The 19,790-nt window shown below is 44.1% G+C and overlaps 1 protein-coding gene across 1 annotated transcript in view; it reads right to left on the reverse strand.

Moving 5' to 3' along the window:
• The window catches only part of PODXL2 (podocalyxin like 2), a 586,345-nt gene that overhangs the window by 34,978 nt on the left and 531,577 nt on the right, over positions 1–19,790 (reverse strand). Inside the window, exons 6-7 of the mRNA XM_069643373.1 lie at positions 9,110–9,171; positions 4,529–4,708 (exon numbers count right to left, since the gene is read on the reverse strand). Of these exons, the coding sequence (XP_069499474.1) occupies positions 4,529–4,708; positions 9,110–9,171 (242 nt within the window). The remainder of the gene's footprint in view (positions 1–4,528; positions 4,709–9,109; positions 9,172–19,790) is intronic.

Below are 19,790 nucleotides of genomic sequence, written 5' to 3' on the forward strand. Positions count from 1 at the left end.
GTCTAGGATGAGTGCCCTGGCTATTCTCCTCCTCCTGCGGTGTCCCACGATCAGTGCTGCGACAAATGGGGCATTCATCGTAGCTGTATATTCGTGTTTGTTGTTTGCGTGCACTTTTATACTGTGCGCAAGGACGCTTCCGTCTGCCTTCGTGTGGCGGACGCGTTGACGCCTGTGTGCGTCTTTTGCCGTGCGCGGGTTTCCCGTCTCCGAAACCATGAATACGGGTTGTTCGCGTGTGGGCGTTCCGTGTAGTTCCCTGCAGTACTTCCCCAGTTACGCCTTCTTTTTCACGCGTTATTCCCCATTCCGTGTGTTACGCCCACTGTTCCGCCCACTTTGGTTGTGTGCGCCGTGCTATGTGCGCTTTTGCTGTGTGCGTAGCGCACGCCGTGTGTGCCCGCATGCGCCATGGCAGGATTTGGCGCACGGACAGCGGGAAACACGCGCAGCGTCTTCCTTGAATCGCACGCGTGCGCGTGTGCTGGGTTTCTCACGCTTGCGCAACTTTGCGCCTGCTTGCGCTGGGATTTTCGGCGCACGTTTGCTCCATGAATCGACCCCTATATTGCAACCTGTATATATATTGCTAATGACCATGTAACTAAGTAACTAAGCTTTGTACTGTAACAAGTGCCACGATGTCCTCGAGCTGTTGTGCGCTATATAAATACGAATAAAACAAAACAAACAAAATGAGTGGTGGGCAACGTTACTCCGTGGAGACTGAGTGAGTTTGACAATTGCCACCGTAAACTTCCTAAGAGAAAGCTTGAACCTGGACAGCTTCAAGGTCCTCCAAGAAAAGAAACCCTTAGTCATAAATATTGGATACGTAGCTGACGAACTCCTCTCCCTTCCTTTTCCCTCAGGGCCTTTGCAATATTAAGTTCAGAGAAGTAGAGGCGATAAGTGAAGACACAAATGTTACTTTCTTTGTGTTAAAGGACATGGAACATATGCATGGTGTTGCTTTTGCTAAAAGATTTTCTTTCAAACTAACAATGCAAATACAAATTCCAAAACAGAATGAGGCCCAATTGTGGCCCTCCTTCTTGGCTTCTGCAATAAGGTTTAAAGTGGTGTCAAAGTGTTGTTATATTAATAGTTGCATATACTGCTCGAAACACTTGTGTATAGGCGCGTTATAAATGCCATATCATGTGACCACCATGGAAGTCTCAAAGCTCATTTCATGAGACTTGGCGTGCGTGTTGTGCCCTCACAGAGGCCTTGGTCTGTGGAAGGAGCAGGAGAAAGATACAGTTATTATAGGAGAGAGGGGATAGTGTGTAGTTCGTAAGTTCACTATTTTATGCCCAATGTATGCACTACAGATGCCATTCATATTACAATAAAAGTGTTTCCGTGCTCACCACCATTGGTCCTAAATACAAAAGGATTACCATTGTCCAGCGGTAGAATAGTAATTAGCTGCACCAGGCGGAAAATTCCAGATGCAGCGGGAAGACACAAACTTATCCCACACTGTGCGTGAAGACACTGCTCTCAAAAGGGCACTGGTATTTGTGCCAACGGTCCAGGAAGATGAAAGGGCTTTTCTGGTCATGCCCGCAAGCTGTGGGTCTTGGCGCGTGCTGCAATTGCCTCTCACGAACTCGGAATTGGTCTTCCACTGTTGCTAGCGCTGGAGCCTCCTGCTGGTAGGGTTTCATTGCCCGCAGGAGACTCTGCCCAGTTCTAGAGGGTTAACATTTGTCCTGCTTACCAACAGATGGTGATGTGCTACTACCCTTTATGTAATGAGGTTTGTTTTTTTTAGAGGGCGGGAATTGAACCAATATATTTTTGTGATTGAAGGATTGATATGATACGATAGGTAATTTATAATGCGCTTAATACCCAGAGATTTCTAAGCGTGGACCAGGGGATCGAAACCTGTGTTGCTCCGTGTCGTCTTGCTTCCAAGGCGAGCGCGTTGCCCCTAAGCTATCCTCCCGAGATTCCCTTGCTCGAGCGTGTAAAGCATGACGGGTAAACAGCAAAGCTATTTAGATGGGCCGGATAACCCTGCTCTTCTCCCTGGTTTCGGCCATCTTTGCCTTACTTTCTCATGCTGTGCTGGTCCTGGTAGTGCATGTGCCTGTATGCCAGCAATCCAAAGACAGCAGAAGTGCATCGGAAGGTGTCCTCAATCTAAAGACGAGGGGGGTGCAAAACATGCTGATTGCGTGCAGGGATCGCCGACGTTAGCCCTGGTGCGCTTCTTAGTTCTCTGCATGCAATTTTTTTTATATTTTCAAGAAAGAGTGCCAAAAGAAAGAAGTAAAACAAGGCAAAATCACCTTCACTCTTTCATATTACTCTCTGCCTGCTAAAAAAAAAAGAAAACCCTGCCAGTAAAAGATCCTTTGCAGAAAGCATGTACTAATGGACTCCTCTGGAATCTGCTAGATTTTAGCAGGAGCTAAATGGAGGCAGATTCCAAAGAATCCATTAGCTTTGCACCTGCGTGATAATCTCATGCAGATTTCAAATGAAGAGTAGTGTAGAGACGGAGAAGGAGAGTACGGCGGAGAACCAACTCCACTATGTGTCCCGCCTTTTTCTGCAAAGGACTCTGAAATGGGACAGAGTGGGGAAGCATTACTCCTCGCTTTCATTCCTTCAGTGTCTGCACTGCCACCATGTAAAATTACCCCCGAGGCCTGCTTGTGAAAACAAATCTTTTACAGCCAGAAAATGGCATATTGAACAATTCTTTAATGTGACACGCCCCCCCACTCCCACAGCCCATGACATGTGTTTGGAGGTTAGGAGTAACTCTTGTGACTGTGTCTTTGCAGTGATGCTGCGCGCTCGTGGGGTCTACGCTGGACTATTGTTATGCCTTGCTCTGCGGCACCTCATTAAAATAATTAAACAGTCTCCAAGTGACCCAAAACAATGCTCTCCGTGCCGCCCTGGACCTGAACAAATAGGACCACATCTCGGAAGCCAGAAAACCTGTCCATTGGCTCCCTCTCCGGGATAGAATCAAATTCAAAATCCTCTCAATTACCCAGCGCTGAATGTCAAACAACACCCCTCGCAACCTAGCTCAGAGACTCGTCATACGCATGCCCACCAGACCCCTGAGATCCACCCACAACTCCTGCCTGGTCAGACCAGGATTCAGATTCAAACGAGCTGGGGGGTTCCAGCTTCCTGGTGGTGGCAGCCAACCTCTGGAACAATCTACCACTCTCCCTTTGAGCTGAACCTTCCTATCCTATGTTCAGAAAAAGCTCAAAACACACCCGTTTAACTAAGACTGTACTAATACCCACTTATCGAATGTACCTTGTCTGAAATCAGCTCCTAGATAATAAACAAATATGCCAGTGCCTAAATACCCTGTTAAAAGGTGAAGAGCACTATACCTGTGTTAAAATGAGCCAGTCAGTCTGTATACAGGTGGGCACATAAAAAGGTCTCTTGACTCATTCTGGCAGAGTCAGTGAGTCTAAGGTGAGGAGTGCAGAGGCGTTGCTAGGGGGGGTGAGGGGGCTGTAGCCCTGGGTTTTTCAGTTGTAGCCCCGGATAGAAGCTCAAGAGCTACAACCAAAAGGCTATAGCTAGCCCGAGTCTTGACAGTCCCTACATTGGTGTAGCCCCGGATCTTTTCCAGACCTAGCAACACCCCTGGAGGAGTGGCATGGAAATGCTGCATTAAGTTGTTTGAAAACTGCAGTGCAGATCCGGGATTGGAACTTCTGTTGCTCTGCATTGTCTTGCTACCAAGACCAGCGCGTTGCCCCTGTGCTATCCTCCGTTCATAGATGCAACTAGTGCTTAGGTTAAGCACTTCATGGATATTATGAAGTCCAGGATAGTTACACATCTTCCAGAAAATAGGAACCGCAAAGTTAAAGACTTCCGTAGATTGCATGGACCTTAAAGTATGACTTCCAGCTGTAGAGACTCAGGGCTCCCACTTTCACTCCCCTCTCACACGCCACTCCATCCGCAGAAGTGTTTAAATCCAGGCTCAAGTTCCACTTGTTAGCTAACATGATTGGCTACCATCCATTACCGGAACTGACCCCCAAAACCCTGACCCATTTGGCCACCTCTAGATACCCATTTGGAGCTATGAAAATATATGTCAATTCATTTCTTTTTTTCCCATGCACCAGATCTTAGCTCCAGAGTTCAAGTGGGCTTAAGTTACACTGCTAGCTAGGGAGGGCTCTCGCATTCAACTCCCACCTCCACCCTCGCTCAGTTGACTGCCAACTCACCCCTCGACCTAACTCTAGGAATACGCAAATGTAGAATGTAATTCTGTAGACACTGGCCTGAGCTTTTGAATGTCATTGTATTTATGTTTGTCCCGTAGTGCTTGTCCTGGCTTATATTCCTTTATATTGCTCTTTCATCACTTAGTCTTCTTCATTCATTCTACCATCCAAACATGTAAAGGCACGCTGCCTAGGGACCCTCCACATAATTTCTGTTCCAAGAGGCATCCATACTTTGAATAAATACATTTCCGTAGGTGGATGGACTAATCCAGAGGACTCACCATGTTCTTCAGCTTTGGCAAGCGCCTTTGCCAACAAATGTAAATGAGTCCAGAGACGATGATCATGACACAGATGGAGCCAATGATGACGAGCACTACGAAGAGCTTCCCGTAGTCGCTACGCGTCTGGCTGGGCCGCGAGTGGCAGCTCGTTGTGGTGGAATAGTTCTGGATACCAATCTAGAAAACATGAAGACAAACAATAACAATCGACAAACATGAACATAAACACAGGCAGGTTCCGAAACAAATTCATCAACATATTTCATGATATTTAACAATAGGGGCTTCACAGGGATAACGGAAGCATGACCTGAAGAGAATTCCTCAACTACGCGTGAACAGATCAATGGTGTAGGCCCGCCCAAACACAATTCATGAGAAGAAATTAAAAGAGATTAAAAAGAGATTCAAAGGTCATGGCTTCAGAAGAACTAATATTCTAAAAGAAATATTTAATATGCATATAATTTAGATTTTTGTCCGCAACTATATTTCTAGTGAACAGTGCGTGACTCGGATTGCAGAGAGGATATACGTGCTGGCATTTAAATCATTAAGCTTTGAACTAGCACATGAAAGTGCTAATCATCCTTATGAAAAACCAAAATCTTAAATACTCTATTATCAAATAAATTGAATAAAGATTGGCAAATCCATAGGCATTGCAATTGTTTTGCGTCATATGTGTCTTTGAGTTAATGATGCTGTCGCAGTCTGACGAATATTCAGCAATTCTTCTGCTACCTTGCGGCAGGACTGACAACTGTGATTCAACAGGATCGAGGAAGCCCTCGACTATGCCCCTTTCTTGCTCCGTGGATCGCCTGCACACCCCAAATCCTCAATTTGTAATATGACACATTGAAGTATGACCAAGCCGAATATTACACCACAATATAATTTAGAATTGTCAAAAAGATGAAAACATGACAAAGGAATTCCTTTTGAAATAAAATAAAATGATTCTTAATGTATTTGGAAAACGAATAATAAAGACATTAACATAAAGGAAATAATTTGAAGAACTCTAATGATAATGGCCCGCATTACAACTTTGCCGGTCTGGAAAGAACCGGTAAGATTACCAGCACCGTTATTTCCAGACCGGCAAAGCACAAGTCTGCTAGCGGTCGCTGTTCCGCCCACCAGGTCTGGCCTGACAGGCGGAACGGCACCCGCCCGCAGACTTTCACGGAAGCACCCGCACTGTTATTAACGGTGCCGGTGCTTCCGTGATCCCCATTCCTATTGAGTCCTATGGCACTCAGTGGGAATGGGGACTAACAATTACTGCCGTCTGACTTACCGGACCACCAGGGCTGTAATACCCGGTGTTTCCGGGAAGTCAGGCGGCGGTAAATCATTACAGGTCTGGTGGCTACCTGCCGGTTTTACCAGCATGGTTACTGCCGGACCCGTAATGAGGGCCAATGTCTTTTCAGAAACAGCTGTAAATGACTACTTTTATTGAAAAGCATCCAACAACTGCCAACTTTTTCTATAAAGGAGAGTACATAGTTTCTATTTTGTAACATTAAAGGAAAAAGTGTCATAATAAAAATTGAAGCTGTATATCCCGAGGATATCCCTCTCGCACACCTCCACACTGATGATACACCTAGTCTACAGAGCTCCAGGCCCCCTACTCACATTTGAAGAGGGCATGTCTTTGAATGCCAAACCCAGGACTAAGTTCATTGTTATAGGGGACCTAAATCTAGGCTTCAACAATTAATCATACTGCAACGCTCAATCCTTAGCTAACTGTCTGACAGCATTAGGCAACGCATACTCACCCCCACGCACACCAAGTGCTGCATACTCAACTGGCTAGCTGAACTAAAACACAATGTCACTGTCACCTCCAATACACCATGCACGTGGTCGGACCACAATGTGATATCCTTCACAATACCAGCAACTAGGCCAATGCCTACTCCAACAGGCACTGGGCTTCCCACTCTAACACAGAGCTCTAGGAACATAACCAAAACCAGCATCTTTGCATTGTTTGATCATCTCCATACCAATGCCTGTTTGTGATCCTGTTGCTTTGGTCGATATCTACAACTCAACCATTTACAAGACCATTACCACTGTGGCTCCACTCACCCAGTGAAAAGCTAAACCCCTATCGCCCTGTAACTCTTGGTTCACACCTAACCTCCAAGCCATCCGCCTGATTAAACGAGAGGTGGAGACCATCTGGAATAACACCCCTTGAGACTCCAACAAAGCCCATTTCATTGCAACAGCAAAAACCTACAAAAAGGCACTGTTCCTAACCAAAATATAGACGTACAACTTAAGAATTGCCAATGCTAACTCCAGCTCTTGTGGGCTCTTTGCTATTATACGGAACTAGAAACCCCCACACCTTCCCCAGCCAGCTGCAGCAAAGCCAGCTAGTACTGTGCTAATATCCAAAATGCCCTGTTGGACAAACTGGCTTCGCTCCAGAAGAAGAATCTAATAAAGAAAAATACCCTGGACTCTATCTCAACTCATAGGGTAGATTCTGCCCTAGGAGCCACTACACACAACTTTCTGGCATTCAAATTCAAACTAGTCTCGGAAGCAGGGACCACATAAAATGATCAAGGGTCTTAAACCGTTGAGATGCCAAGGGGATATCTGCACAGCTGCAGTGATTAAAGATTGCGCTAAAGCACTGAAACCGTTCCTCTCTTCTCTGATCAATGCCTCTTTTGCCACAAATACAGTGTCAGGCAACCAGTCAACAGGATGCATGGGTTCTCCCTCTAATGAAAAAACCTACTCTAGACCCGGGCAGCCCTACTAATTATCGCCCTAATACAACCGTCCCTTTCCTCCTGAAAATACTTGACAAAAAAGCTTTTATCTAAATCCAAATATTCCTTGAGCTGAACAAGCTCCTAAGTCTACAGAAATCTGGTTTCAGACCAGGCAATGGCACTGAAGCAGCCCTATTAGACTTTAAAAATAAACAAATGGATAAGCACAAAGACTCTGGAAAGGTATCCCTACTACATTTGCTGGACCTGTCAGCAGCCTTTGATATTGTGGACCACCAAATCCTGTGTCAACACCTTTCTTCGGCAGCTCACATTCCTGTACAGACCACTACCTGTATCTCCTCTTTCTTATCTAATAGATGGTTCAGAATCGTCTCTGATACTGCCTCAGCCCCAACCGCCCCTATCTCCTGAAGCGTACCCCAAAGCTCCTGTGTTTTACCTAACCTGTACAATATATTCCCAAACCTTTATTCAACATCCTAGATGACCATGCAGTCTCCTATAGAAATTATGCAGACGACACGCAAATTCTTGTGCCCCTCACCGGTAACTACACCTCTGACTGTAACACACTGCAGTCTATTTATCAAACTATCCAAGCATGTATGGCCACCAATCTGCTATGCCTCAACAACGGCAAGACTGATGTCCTCTTGACTGGCACACAAAACACTCTCAACAAACTTGATCAAAACTACAAGTCATTTACCATTGACGGCATCACTATACCAGTTTCAAATTCTATCAAAACCTTGAGCATTTACCTAGACACTACCCTGTCACTAAACAGGCAGGTCAACGCCATTGGATCTTCTGCTACACAAACCACTAATCTGATTACTGCCTGCAGAACCTCTCTGTCAGCGGACAGCAGCCACACTATTGCCTAGGCCCTCAGAACATCTAGACTGGACTACTGAAGTGACCTATTTGCAGGCACATCCGCCTTGAATCTCAATAAACTGCAGATCTCTCTGAGCAATGCTCCCAGGGCTGAATTGGGAGCATATTACCACGACTAGAAGAAGTGTGCATTGGCTCCCCATCCGTGAGCGGACCATCTTCAAAACTCTGGCTATTACTCAAAAATGCTTTGCAAACACTACACTTAGATACTTGTCGCAAAAACTCCTAAAGACCCAGTCACCCAGGCCTACACGGCTGCTCTACACCGACCGACTTATCCCCCCCGAGATTCAGAATTAAGAGAGCGGGGCGACTGTGCTTCCTGGTCATCGCTACTAAGAACTGGAACACTCTTCCCCACAACTTCAGATCTGAACAATCATATTGGGTCTCTCGGAAACACCTTAAAACACTGCTGTTTGCCCAGGATGCCATATCTCTTGGACACCCTCATGAAGACTCTTACTCCCATGCTTCCGAACAAGCTGTCCCTGTTATCATGTGTTTCGATGTGTTATGCTGTTTGTATTCATGTAACCAGTTCCTTGATGCCTATGGGTTAGGGCGCTCTATAAATGCTAAAATACAAATAAATAAATAAATAAATATGCAGCAGTAGAATGGCATGTGGTGTATTGCAAATAAGATTAAACAGCACAAGAGGCATGGTGGAAGTGGGCCAGGAGATAGTTTTAGATGAAATTGACACACATAAATGTATACATTGTAATGCACCAAAGATGTAATTACTCAGATGGCATAATATATATAATCTCTTGATCACCCACTCAGTGTAAGCGCAGTCAAGAGCAATCTCCACACTACTTCTCCCTTATTTCCTTGCAATGTAACTTTCCATATGGTCATCATTTGTAGCTGGAAGATTTCTTACCTCTGATAAACTTCTTCTAATGTCTCCCAGAGCTGTGAGAACTTCTTTAATGGGGACAACACCTAGCAGTGTAAGGAGAATAAAAAGATATGAGTTGTGTGGAAAAAAACTGGAACTGCATGACTGTTGCTTTACCCTATTACATTTGACTTCACCTTTGTTAGTAGTACACAAATCTCCAAATACATGGAAAGGGTTAGGATACATTATCAGGGTAATAATGTGCTATAAAATACGTATTTTCTCCTGATCATCCTTTAATAAAATATCCACACCATTATTTAAACCCAAGCAGCTTCGACTCTTAATAAGACAAAAACACAATTTAGAAGGATATTAAAATGGTGACAGGGTTTCTGAGGAGGAGATTGCAGCTGATGGGACTATAGCCAATCACAGAGGGCTTCTTCACAACAGTATGTGGATCTTATACAGGCCGCCATCTGAGCAGGAGTACTGTCCTGGTCCATTTTGGTTTGTGTATATGGTTTTTCGGCGGGAAAGCATGCACCATTAAACAGACACTCTTTCCGCATACATTGTTTCCAAAAATGTTGGTGGTTACACCTAAGCTGATTTCAGGTTCAAGAGGATGTGCCATAATCACTGCCATTCATAGAATTGTTGGGAGACAGATGAACACATCATCCATATCTTCTGCCCCTCCCCCGGCCCAATACCTCACAGGTGAGAGATGTCACTCACTGAGGCAACAGCGCTGCCCTTATCCCAGGCAAGTACAGCAGGAAGTGGAGACAATTTAAGCTGAAGATGGCAAAAGCATTCAAACTACTGCTGTTACAGCAACAATCACATGCATTAGACACAAAGCAAATATACACTCCACACGAAGAACACGTACACTAGGTAATATATGCACTTATACATGGAGAATATTAACATACCGTCCACAGACATGAAGAACACCAACGTGATCTTCCTTCTTAGCCTTTGTTTGCTGCCCTCACGGCCGATGATGCGGCTATTGTCCTTTCTTATTATTTCTCCTTCTCTCTTGATTCTCTGTATCCAGTTTCTTCCCTTTATCCGTCTCAGAAGCCTACTCAGCCGCGGCACACTTCCTATCTTCACTCTATGTGCCGGGCTCTACATTGACTCGAAAGACGCTGGTGTAAAACTTTGCTCACTTCAGATCTTCTATCTTTCCCTTCTTACCATGCACTATATGACGAGGCTCTTCTGCCAGCAAAGCGGTCGTATTATTTATTTATTTATTTATTTATTTATTGTGCATTTGCAAGGTGCTTATACACTAAGTAAATTGTGTCCTATGTGCCCAAGCTGCTCATCCTCAGTGCTTGTTTCAAACACTTTCTCATCTTCTCTCTTTCCCTGCCTTACTGTTCTCTTAACTCTACCTTATCTGCCTCAGATCTTTCTTCTTATTCTTCTTCAAAAGTGTCCACTCTGAGTTCCCTTTGTACCATCTTCTCTTCTTTCATCTTTCCTACCTTCCCCACTTTCTAGGACCATTTCACCCATTTACTCATTCTCACCTATTTCTAAATCTGACACCTCGTCTATACTAGCCCATGCCCACCCTGAAGCCTCTCCTTCTGACCCTTTTGCTTCCTCACTAATACCAAAAGTCTATCCTTTGCTGATTTCTTATCCAAGATGCTCTTATCAATATCTCTAACTGTACATATGTGTTTCCCTCATCTTTCAAGCATGCTATAGTTCTTCCTATTCTGAAAAAGCCTTTTTTAGATCCCTCCTTACCTTTCTCTCTAAGTTGCCTGACAATCTCGCTTATTCTCAGGTTTCTGTTTTTGTCACTGACAAAATCTTTCCCCATTTCCAATCAGGTTTCCATCCTTTTCACTCTACAGAAATGGCTCTTCTTTCAGTCTGCAACTCTCTTCATGACACTCGCTACTCCTAACATTCTTCTCTACTTATTTTACTGGACTTCTCGGCTGCTTTTGACATGATGGAACAAACTCTGCTCTTAACTTCTCTTTCTTCTTTTAGTTTTTCTGGAATTCTTGGTTTCGTTCCTATGACTCTAATTACACTTATTGTGTTACTTGGATGGGGACATCCACTAATACACTACCTCTTCTTCATGTTTTTCCCCAGGGCTCTGTTATCAGACCCTTTCTCTTCTCGCTTTATACTTCCCCATTGGCGGATATTATCTTATCTTTTGGTATCTCTAATCCTTTTTATGAAGATGATACCCAACTTTTCTTGTCTTTCTCCTCTTTCACATCCTCGATTCACGATAATATCACTTCCTGTCTATCAGCCATCAAGACTTGGATGTCTGATAACTTTCTTATTCTGGACTCGTCCACCTGTGAGTTCTCTTTTTCCCAGCCAACACTCTTCCTTGTCCTTCTCCCCCTTCCTTCCTTCCTTCCTCTCCTTCCCACCCTCCTCTCTTTCTATTACTGACTCTGCCCGTAATCTTGGGCTAAATCTTGACACTGACCTAACCTTTTCTAATTATATCTTGATGGCACCTCGTTCTTGCCAATTTCATCTTTTCAATATCGGGAAAGCTCGCCCATTTCTCACATTTAACGCCACTAAAGTTTGGATTTTTTTCCTTAATTTTCTTGCGTCTCTTCTACTGCTCTACCCTACTCTTTGGTCTCCCTGATTCTTGTTTGGCGCCACTAAAATCTGTTCTTAATGCATCTCTGCACTCTTTATACCTACTGTCTTCTCGTGACGCTGTTTCATTGGCACTAACTTCGCTTGGATGGTTATACTTTGACTCACGCCTCAAATGTAACTTTCTTTATATTGTTTTTAAATCTCTCTACGGTTTTACCCTGTATCTTTTTTGTCTTGTGCCTTTTTATGTTCCTTCTCATGTATTACGCTCTCAGGCTCAATTCCTACTATCATCTCCTCAACCTCCTGGTGCTCAGTCGTGGTTTCAGTCTTTCTCATTGCTTGCCCTTTTCCACTGGAACTCTCTTCCACTCTCTGTTTGTTCTATTAGTTCTTATTCTCTATTTCGTTCTTCTCTTAAAAATTGCCTTCTTCAGTCCTAAGTTAAAATGTTGTTTACTACGTTGATTGTACTGTAAGTGCATTCTTGTTTAGTGCTTTGGTGTAAGGCGCTATATAAATGACAAATAACATGTTAATAAAATTTAAAATATAAGGTAAATGCAACATGGACGATGTACTAATATAGCTTGCTAACACAAGAGTGCAACTGGGCAACCATCTTCTTAAGAATGGAATCCGCAGCATGCTTCAGAATGGGCAATGGCCTCATAACCTCTGGAAAACTCAAAGACAAAAACAAGTAGCAGAGTGCAGACAGAAGCAGGAAATTAGTACCAAGGATAGAATGACATAAAAGGATGGGAACGGTGGCACAAAGGCATGAGATAGCAATTTCCAAGATGCAAACGGGGTACTGCCAGGTCAATTAAAGTTTTCTAAGAGTACAACCAGTCTTCTAGATTGTGACATATAATTGGAGAACACTGTCTATTCATTAGGAGCCAATATAGATAGGATACCTGCAGTACTCCCTAAAAGCACACACAGATGAGCTGCCATACATGGCCAAGTACAAAGAGATTGCCCCGGCTCATGGCCTAAGTATGAGAGATGATCACTTTTTTTATTTAACAAGGAACAGTCCATTGTCCTCTCTCCCCCTACTCTCAATCTGGCTCATATCCTGATGACCTGTCAATTTTCCAAGGTTGGTTAGCAAGGAGCCCACCTATCAAAACCCTTAGTGTCATGCTGCCCATCAAGTATTTTGCCAACCAATTGCTTATTGTAGAGAAGATGTCATTTTGGCCCTTATCAATATACAAGTGATATTCGTAACCCACTGAGATGTTTAACCCCTATAACACTTACAACTCCCCAGACCCACTAACCCATCCCCAATCCCCATATGTTTTGTAAACTGAGATTATGTTATGATGTCATTGATGATACGTTGTAGTTTGTTTCTTATTAAAATGTTGAGAGTAACAAGATTTGGATGCTTGTATGCTGGCCTGGCTTTGTTTGGGAGATAATAGAGCAAGATTTTGCCTGGCACTTTGTCTACTGAGTCTGGTTTTAATTGACTCCAGTTCCTCTGGGTCATTTTGGGACTGTTGGGACCACCTTAACAGAATGGATACACGTATGTTTCTGCAGTGCACAGACAAAAGACAATCCATGTTTTCGATAAACTATCATGTCACTTTAAATGTGCACATGCAGAAGCTGTGGAGGAGCTTTGATGTAGTCGTCCTTTAGAAACCTTTTTTACACGAGGGAGACAAGATAATATCACACTGAGGCCTACTCCTGCCTCGAACTCCATCATTGCTAAAAAGATAGAATTGGGGAAAATTTGATATTCATGAAAAGCAGAATTTGAAGGCCTAAAGGCACCCAAGCAGCCAGGTTAAATTTCAGTGGCTTCTCTAAAGTCTTCTCATGTATCGCGGCACAGTCTGATAATTCTGTTCATTGTATGCTGGCCTGAAGTAAATAGAAATTAATACTCCGCCCAAGGAGTATATTATCATGTGTAGTGAAATTAAGTTATAGACAATTCCGAATTTACTGTTAACATTTGTCATTTTTTTCCCGAACACTCCATTGGTTAAGGCAGATGAAAGAGACATTTGAATGGCATCCTCTCTTCTCAGGCTGAAAGCACCTGGTTCTGCTTCACCTATGAACCTCCCTTGATAGCTCAAGTGAGCCTGTAACACCTAACCCACACGTGGGGAGGCGGATTTCTTAGAGCAGGGCTGAAACATATGTTATGTTATGCTATCCATTTTTGTACAAAGTACAGCGCAACTTACGCCAAGAGACAACTTGGCGCTAAAAGCTTCCAGAACAGAGCGCAGCAGATATGCTCAAAACAACAGGGTTTTTAAAGTGCGACAGAACTGCAGATGATCAGCAGTAGACCGTAAAACTAGTGCGTTCCAAAGTCTGTAAGCCGCCACTGCACATGCCCGCCTACCAATCCAGACATATCAAAATCTAGGGACAGAGATGATAAATCTGTCCCTATAATAAATAAGACGACAGGGCACGTAGGGGTGGAAGTAGAGCTGCAGATATTCGCCCCCACACCATGACATGCCCTGTGGACTAAGTACAAGGATTTAAAATGCATGCACTTTGCTACTGGGAGCCGGTGTAGAGTCGACAAAATGGGAAGGACATGATCCCTGAAAGGAGTAGAAGTGGCCAGTCTAGCTGCAGAATTCTGAAGGCTCTGTAGATGCTTGATCAAAACAGTGGCTGAGCCAGGTATGGACAGTTACAGTAGTCGATACGGCTTAACACTAAGGCTGTGCCCACATGGCCACGTTAATGATGAGGGAGAAACCATAGGAACTTTCTCAGAATCTTCAACTGAAAGTGACCTGACTGGCAGACTGTGCCAATCTGAGCTGCCATAGAAAGTGACGCAGAAAGTTTAACACCCACGTTTTTTACTATGGGAACAGGAGGAGGGACAATAGGAGATAGCCAGAAGAAGATGTGCAAGGAGCAGACAATAAGACAGAACCCACCACCATCACCTCAGACTTTCCCACATTCAGTTTGAGCCAATTATTGCTCATCCAGCCCCTCACTTCACCCAAGCAGTCCTTAAACTGAGAAGTATTGGATTGATGAGCTAGATCAGCGTATCGGTAACAGTGGAAACCATGGGACCGGATGAGCGCAACAAGGGGCTGAATATATATGTTAAAGAGTGGGGCAGAACCATGTGGAACACTGCATAATGAAAAGGAGGGTGCGGAGCAGAATGGGGTGAAGGAAAGAGACTGAATGGTTGCAGAGAAAAGAACGAAACCAGGACACCACCACACCGGAAATCCCGGCTTCAAAGAGGCGGCTGAGCAGGATGGAGACATCGATGGTATGAAAAGCAGCTGACAGATCTAAATGAATCAGTGCTGCCACTCCACCTTGATCAGAAATACATGCCAGATCTTCCAGCACAGACACAAGCACAGTTTCGGTCCCCGCCCTGTTTGGAATGTGTCCATAAACAGGAATCTTCACAAAACCTACCTAACAGCAGGGCAACCAACAACTCTAAACGTTTCATAAGGAAAGGGAGTAAAGATACTGGGTGTAAATTCGCCAGAATGGAAGGATCAAAGGACAGCTCTTAAGTAAGGGAATGACCAGGGCATATTTGATCTCAGGAGGAATATCACCCAAAGAACATGATCAATAGCAGAAACAACTTTAATGGCAAAAAAGACATAATTTCTTTGAAAATATTTAAAGAAATAGCAACAATAGGAGATTCAGATTTAATTTTGTCAGTATCAGAGAGAATGTTAGTTATGGAGAAAGATAGAATAAAGCTCCCAATAAAGAGCAGGAATAAATCAAGGGCAGAGAAGACAATACAGGTTCAATAGTAGGTAGGCGATCTACAGGCTCACTAGACCCTAACCCTGACTGGATAATATCTTTGCAGATATCTACAATCTTTTGCACAAAACAATGTGCCAAGGAGTCACAGAAGTCTTGATATGGAGGAATATGGAGTCCTGCGCCGACACATGAGAAGACAGAGAGAGCACCACATTAAACAATTCCAATGGCCCTATGATAGGTGATGATAATAGCATGGAATGAGACCATATCATTCGGAGCATAGGAAAAGCGTCTCTTCTGTTCAGCATGCCTACGCTTAGGCGCAACAGTTTAAGATCCTCATTGAACCATGGCTCAGACAGCCGGCCACGGACTCTAATACTTTTTAGATAAGCTAACATATCAGCTGTATTAGAGAAGATCTGAGTAAGAGAAGAGAGGTCTAAAGCAGGCGAGGTAGCGTACATATTATTAATATGGAAAGCAACAGAAGCGCGCCCAACGGACCCCCAATGGCGTTTGAATATATTTTGATTCCGAGATACACATGAAGGGTCATTAAGCTCGAGTATAAAAGATATAATAAAATTATCAGACCAAGTAACCATAAAGGCCGGTGCTACCCTAACATCAGTGACCTTAGAAAAGATCAAATCAAGCTGATTACCTAATATACATGAAGCTGAACCAGCGCCAGGTCATACTTGGCAGGGATAAAGTTAGCAGCAGCAAGATCAGAAGGGTCATTGCAAAAAATCATCAACCACAAAAAGATTGGTATATTGCAGCTGAAGACTGGCCACCAGGTCAACAAAAGACTCAGCAAAAGCTGTGTCAAAGCGAGGGGGGGGGCGATAAACAAGAGTGGCTGAGACAGCCCTAAAAGAGCCTCCATCTTATTATTAAAGGAAAAGGGTCTAGACAGAAACTCAGTTTCAGATATTAATGCACCACCACCAAGGTTGTTAGAAACAAGGTCAGAACGTAATATGCTGTAGCCATCAGGGAGCATGGGGACCACAGCAGGACCTTAGGAATCAGATAGCCAAGACTCTGTCACCAACAAACGATCAGGCAGAAGGTCTTGCAGAAGGTCATAGCATTCGGCAGCATGAGCCACCAAGGAGCGAGCATTACACACCATGCATTTCATCTGACTAAAATTGTCAGACGGCTGTCTCAGAACAGAAAAATACCTTGAATCAAAGCCAGGAGGCCAACATGTGTTAGGAGGGGCAAAATGGAGCAAATACTCATGGGTTAGCGGGAGTGAGGGCAGCGAGCAGGACTCCAGAGGGGAAGAAAATTCAACTCCCCACACTCCACTGGAGGCCTGGACGAGCACAGATGGGCTCGCCTTTGGCGTGCATTAGGCGTGCCCGTTGCGCTGCCTTGACTGCCGGCAGGAGTGTCACGTGAATGCGCGAGACGTGGACATGATAGAAATACTGTAAGTGAGAAAAAGAGTCAAAGCTACCCTAACCAAAGGCGTGACATAGGGTCACCAGGTTTGCAGAGGAGCGAGGTAACTGCTAGCTCAATAGACAAAAAACCTAAGGATGCGGGAAAATTGAGCATATTTTGATTGTTTTAAATGACAATACATTTAACATTGTTGAACATGTTAAATGTATTGTCATTTAAAAAAATACTTGAAATATATACTGTTTGTCACTCTGCCTACTAACTCACAAAAACGCAGATCAAAATATGCTCAATAATGCATATATTCAGCACCACGGCGCAGCTTGTAAATTTGTTTTGTCTCTGTTAGTGTAAAATAAAAAAACCCTTTTGTTGCCATTCCCGCATCCTTAGGTTTTTTGTCTATTGAGCTAGCAGTTACCTAGCTCCTCTGCAAACCTGGTGACCCTATGTCACGCCTTTGGTTAGGGTAGCTTTGACTCTTTTTCTCACTTACAGTATCTCCCACCCTCTTGAGTCAAGCCCCCTTACAAAAAAAAGAGGGTCGCCCTTATATCTCTCTTTTCCTTTTCATGATATAAATACTCCTACAAAGCAGGTAGTAAAATAAAGGCTCGCAAAGAGCATTCAAAAAGCACACACAACAGAAAAAACAATAAAAGCACAAGGGGAAATTTTGGGTAAAGGAAATTTAAAAAAACACAATTGTTCAATTGCGACTAAAATCATCAGAATACTTTCTATGGCACGGGAATAGGGCATACATAGATTGGGCGAGTCTGGCCCTCCCCAAAACGGGGGGGGGGTTTGGCTTCCCTAATCTGAGATTGTACTGTAAAGCATCCCAGCTCAGAGTTATGCCCGAGCATATGTCGGGTGACTTGCAGAAGTATTGGACATTTTTAGAGGACTGTGGCACGAACCTGAAAAATGTCGGGGACTATTTATGGGCCCAGTACAGGGATATCTCGGGGGAGGTCCGTGATGACCCTACCTTAGGTATTTTGGGGAAGTTGTGGAGGAATACGAGGACTAACAGAAACCGTCCTTGTGGCCATCTCCTCTCTCGTTATGGGCTCCTCCAATATTACTAGGCGGGAAAGGATTGAAGGGGGCACAAAAATGGTCAGATGCAGGTCTTGAGAGATGTGCCAACCTCTTATAGGACGGCATGGTTAAAGATTATGAGGGGGTGAGGGAGATGTTGGGGAAGGAGAGAATTGGTATCTTTGAGTACTTGAGGTTGAAGGGTATCATTCTCACCCCAAAGTCGAAGGACGACCTGGTACGGGATCTCACCCCATTCAAAAAGGTCCTTGGGACGGCACAGAATAGGAAGGGCATCATTTCAAGAATGTACAAGGTTTTCGTGTTGAGAGAGGCCGAAGGGGACTGGAAGTTTACCTCCTATTGGGAAAAGGTGTTGGGAGAGGTGGTTCCAGATGACCTTTGGAGGAAAATATTCAAGGTGACATTTCAGGGCAATCTTTCCACCCACGCCATCGAACATAACTTTAAGATCCTGCATGGGTGGCACAGAGACCCAATGCAGATCTCTAAAATGTTTTCAGGGTCTTCACCGCTGTGCACCAGAGCGAAGTACACTTATACATATGTGGTGGGAGTGCCCGAGGGTACAGATCTTTTGGAAGGAACTGCTGATCTGGGTGAAAGAGATTACAAAGTGCCAACTGCCGGCAGAACCTCTCACAGTGCTTCTTGGGATTTCGCTGCAAGGGTATGGGGACTAAAGATTCCGGAGGATGTGGGAGGCCCTTCTGAGAGCGGGAAGGATAGCGGAAGCTCAGAGGTGGAAGGCCTCGGAGTTAGCGGACAAAGGGGAATGGTTGAGGAAGGTATGGTAAGTCCATCTTATGGAGAACCTCACATATATGGCTCACGATGAGGTGTCAGAGTTTAACGACGAGTGGGGCTTGTTCATGGCACAACATGGGACAGGTGAAGAGAAGGTAGGGAACGTAAATACTGAGGGGGACATGGTAGGGGACTAAGCCACAAGAAGGGGGGGAATGGGGGTGAGTGAACTAGGAGCGTCCCACGGATGGGAGGGGGTATCAAATGCAGAGTGGCTGGAGAGGGGGCGTACCTGGGCTCTCCCGGAATTCAGAGAGATTCTACAAGGCTAGATATGTGATAGTCAGGCATATTTCCTAGTTTGTCTTGTTTTGTCTTCTAATGTCTTTTCAAAACCCAGGGGGCGGGGGGTGGTGGATGAGGCTGTCGGAAAAATGGGGGGGGTGCTGGGACGGGAGGAGGAGGGCATCACATCTTTGCTTTACAACTTCCGAGCCGGTGTAGGGTGCTTTCACCAGGACCAACCCAGGGAGTAGTGCTTAATTTAATCCCTTTTTGGTTGTAGATTGTTGTTGAAGTTTGTGGTTTACTAGAGTTGCAGTATTCACTGTTGGGTTTTTTATGTGAAAATTGTCAATAAAAATCAGTTACAAAAAAATAATCATCAGCATAGTAAACCACATTTTGTAAAACAGCAAGCGGCGCAGCTGCCTGTTCAAGTAGCTTGCACGGCAACACACGCTCAGCGCATAAGTGACCGCGTGAGATGCGGAGATGATAGAAAGACTCCTGCAAAGCAGGAAGTAAATTCAAGGCTCGCGAAGAACAGTTAAACAGCACACACAACAGAAAAACAAGGCACAAGGGGAAATTTAGGGAAAAGGAAATTTAAAAATCACAACTGTCCAAATGACTAAACCATAAACATCTCATCATCAATAACTGTTTATTTCCAAAATAATGACACAAAATTATATAAAAGATAAAACAGCTATAAATTAAAGCAGAATAAAAAATTAAGTGTAATATAAACAAGGCAGTAGACAAACATTATATACATTTTCTATTCTCAGTGACATAG

This window comes from Ambystoma mexicanum, chromosome 2p (assembly GCF_040938575.1).
Source record: "Ambystoma mexicanum isolate Mex_15411 chromosome 2p, UKY_AmexF1_1, whole genome shotgun sequence".
Lineage (NCBI taxonomy): Eukaryota > Metazoa > Chordata > Amphibia > Caudata > Ambystomatidae > Ambystoma > Ambystoma mexicanum.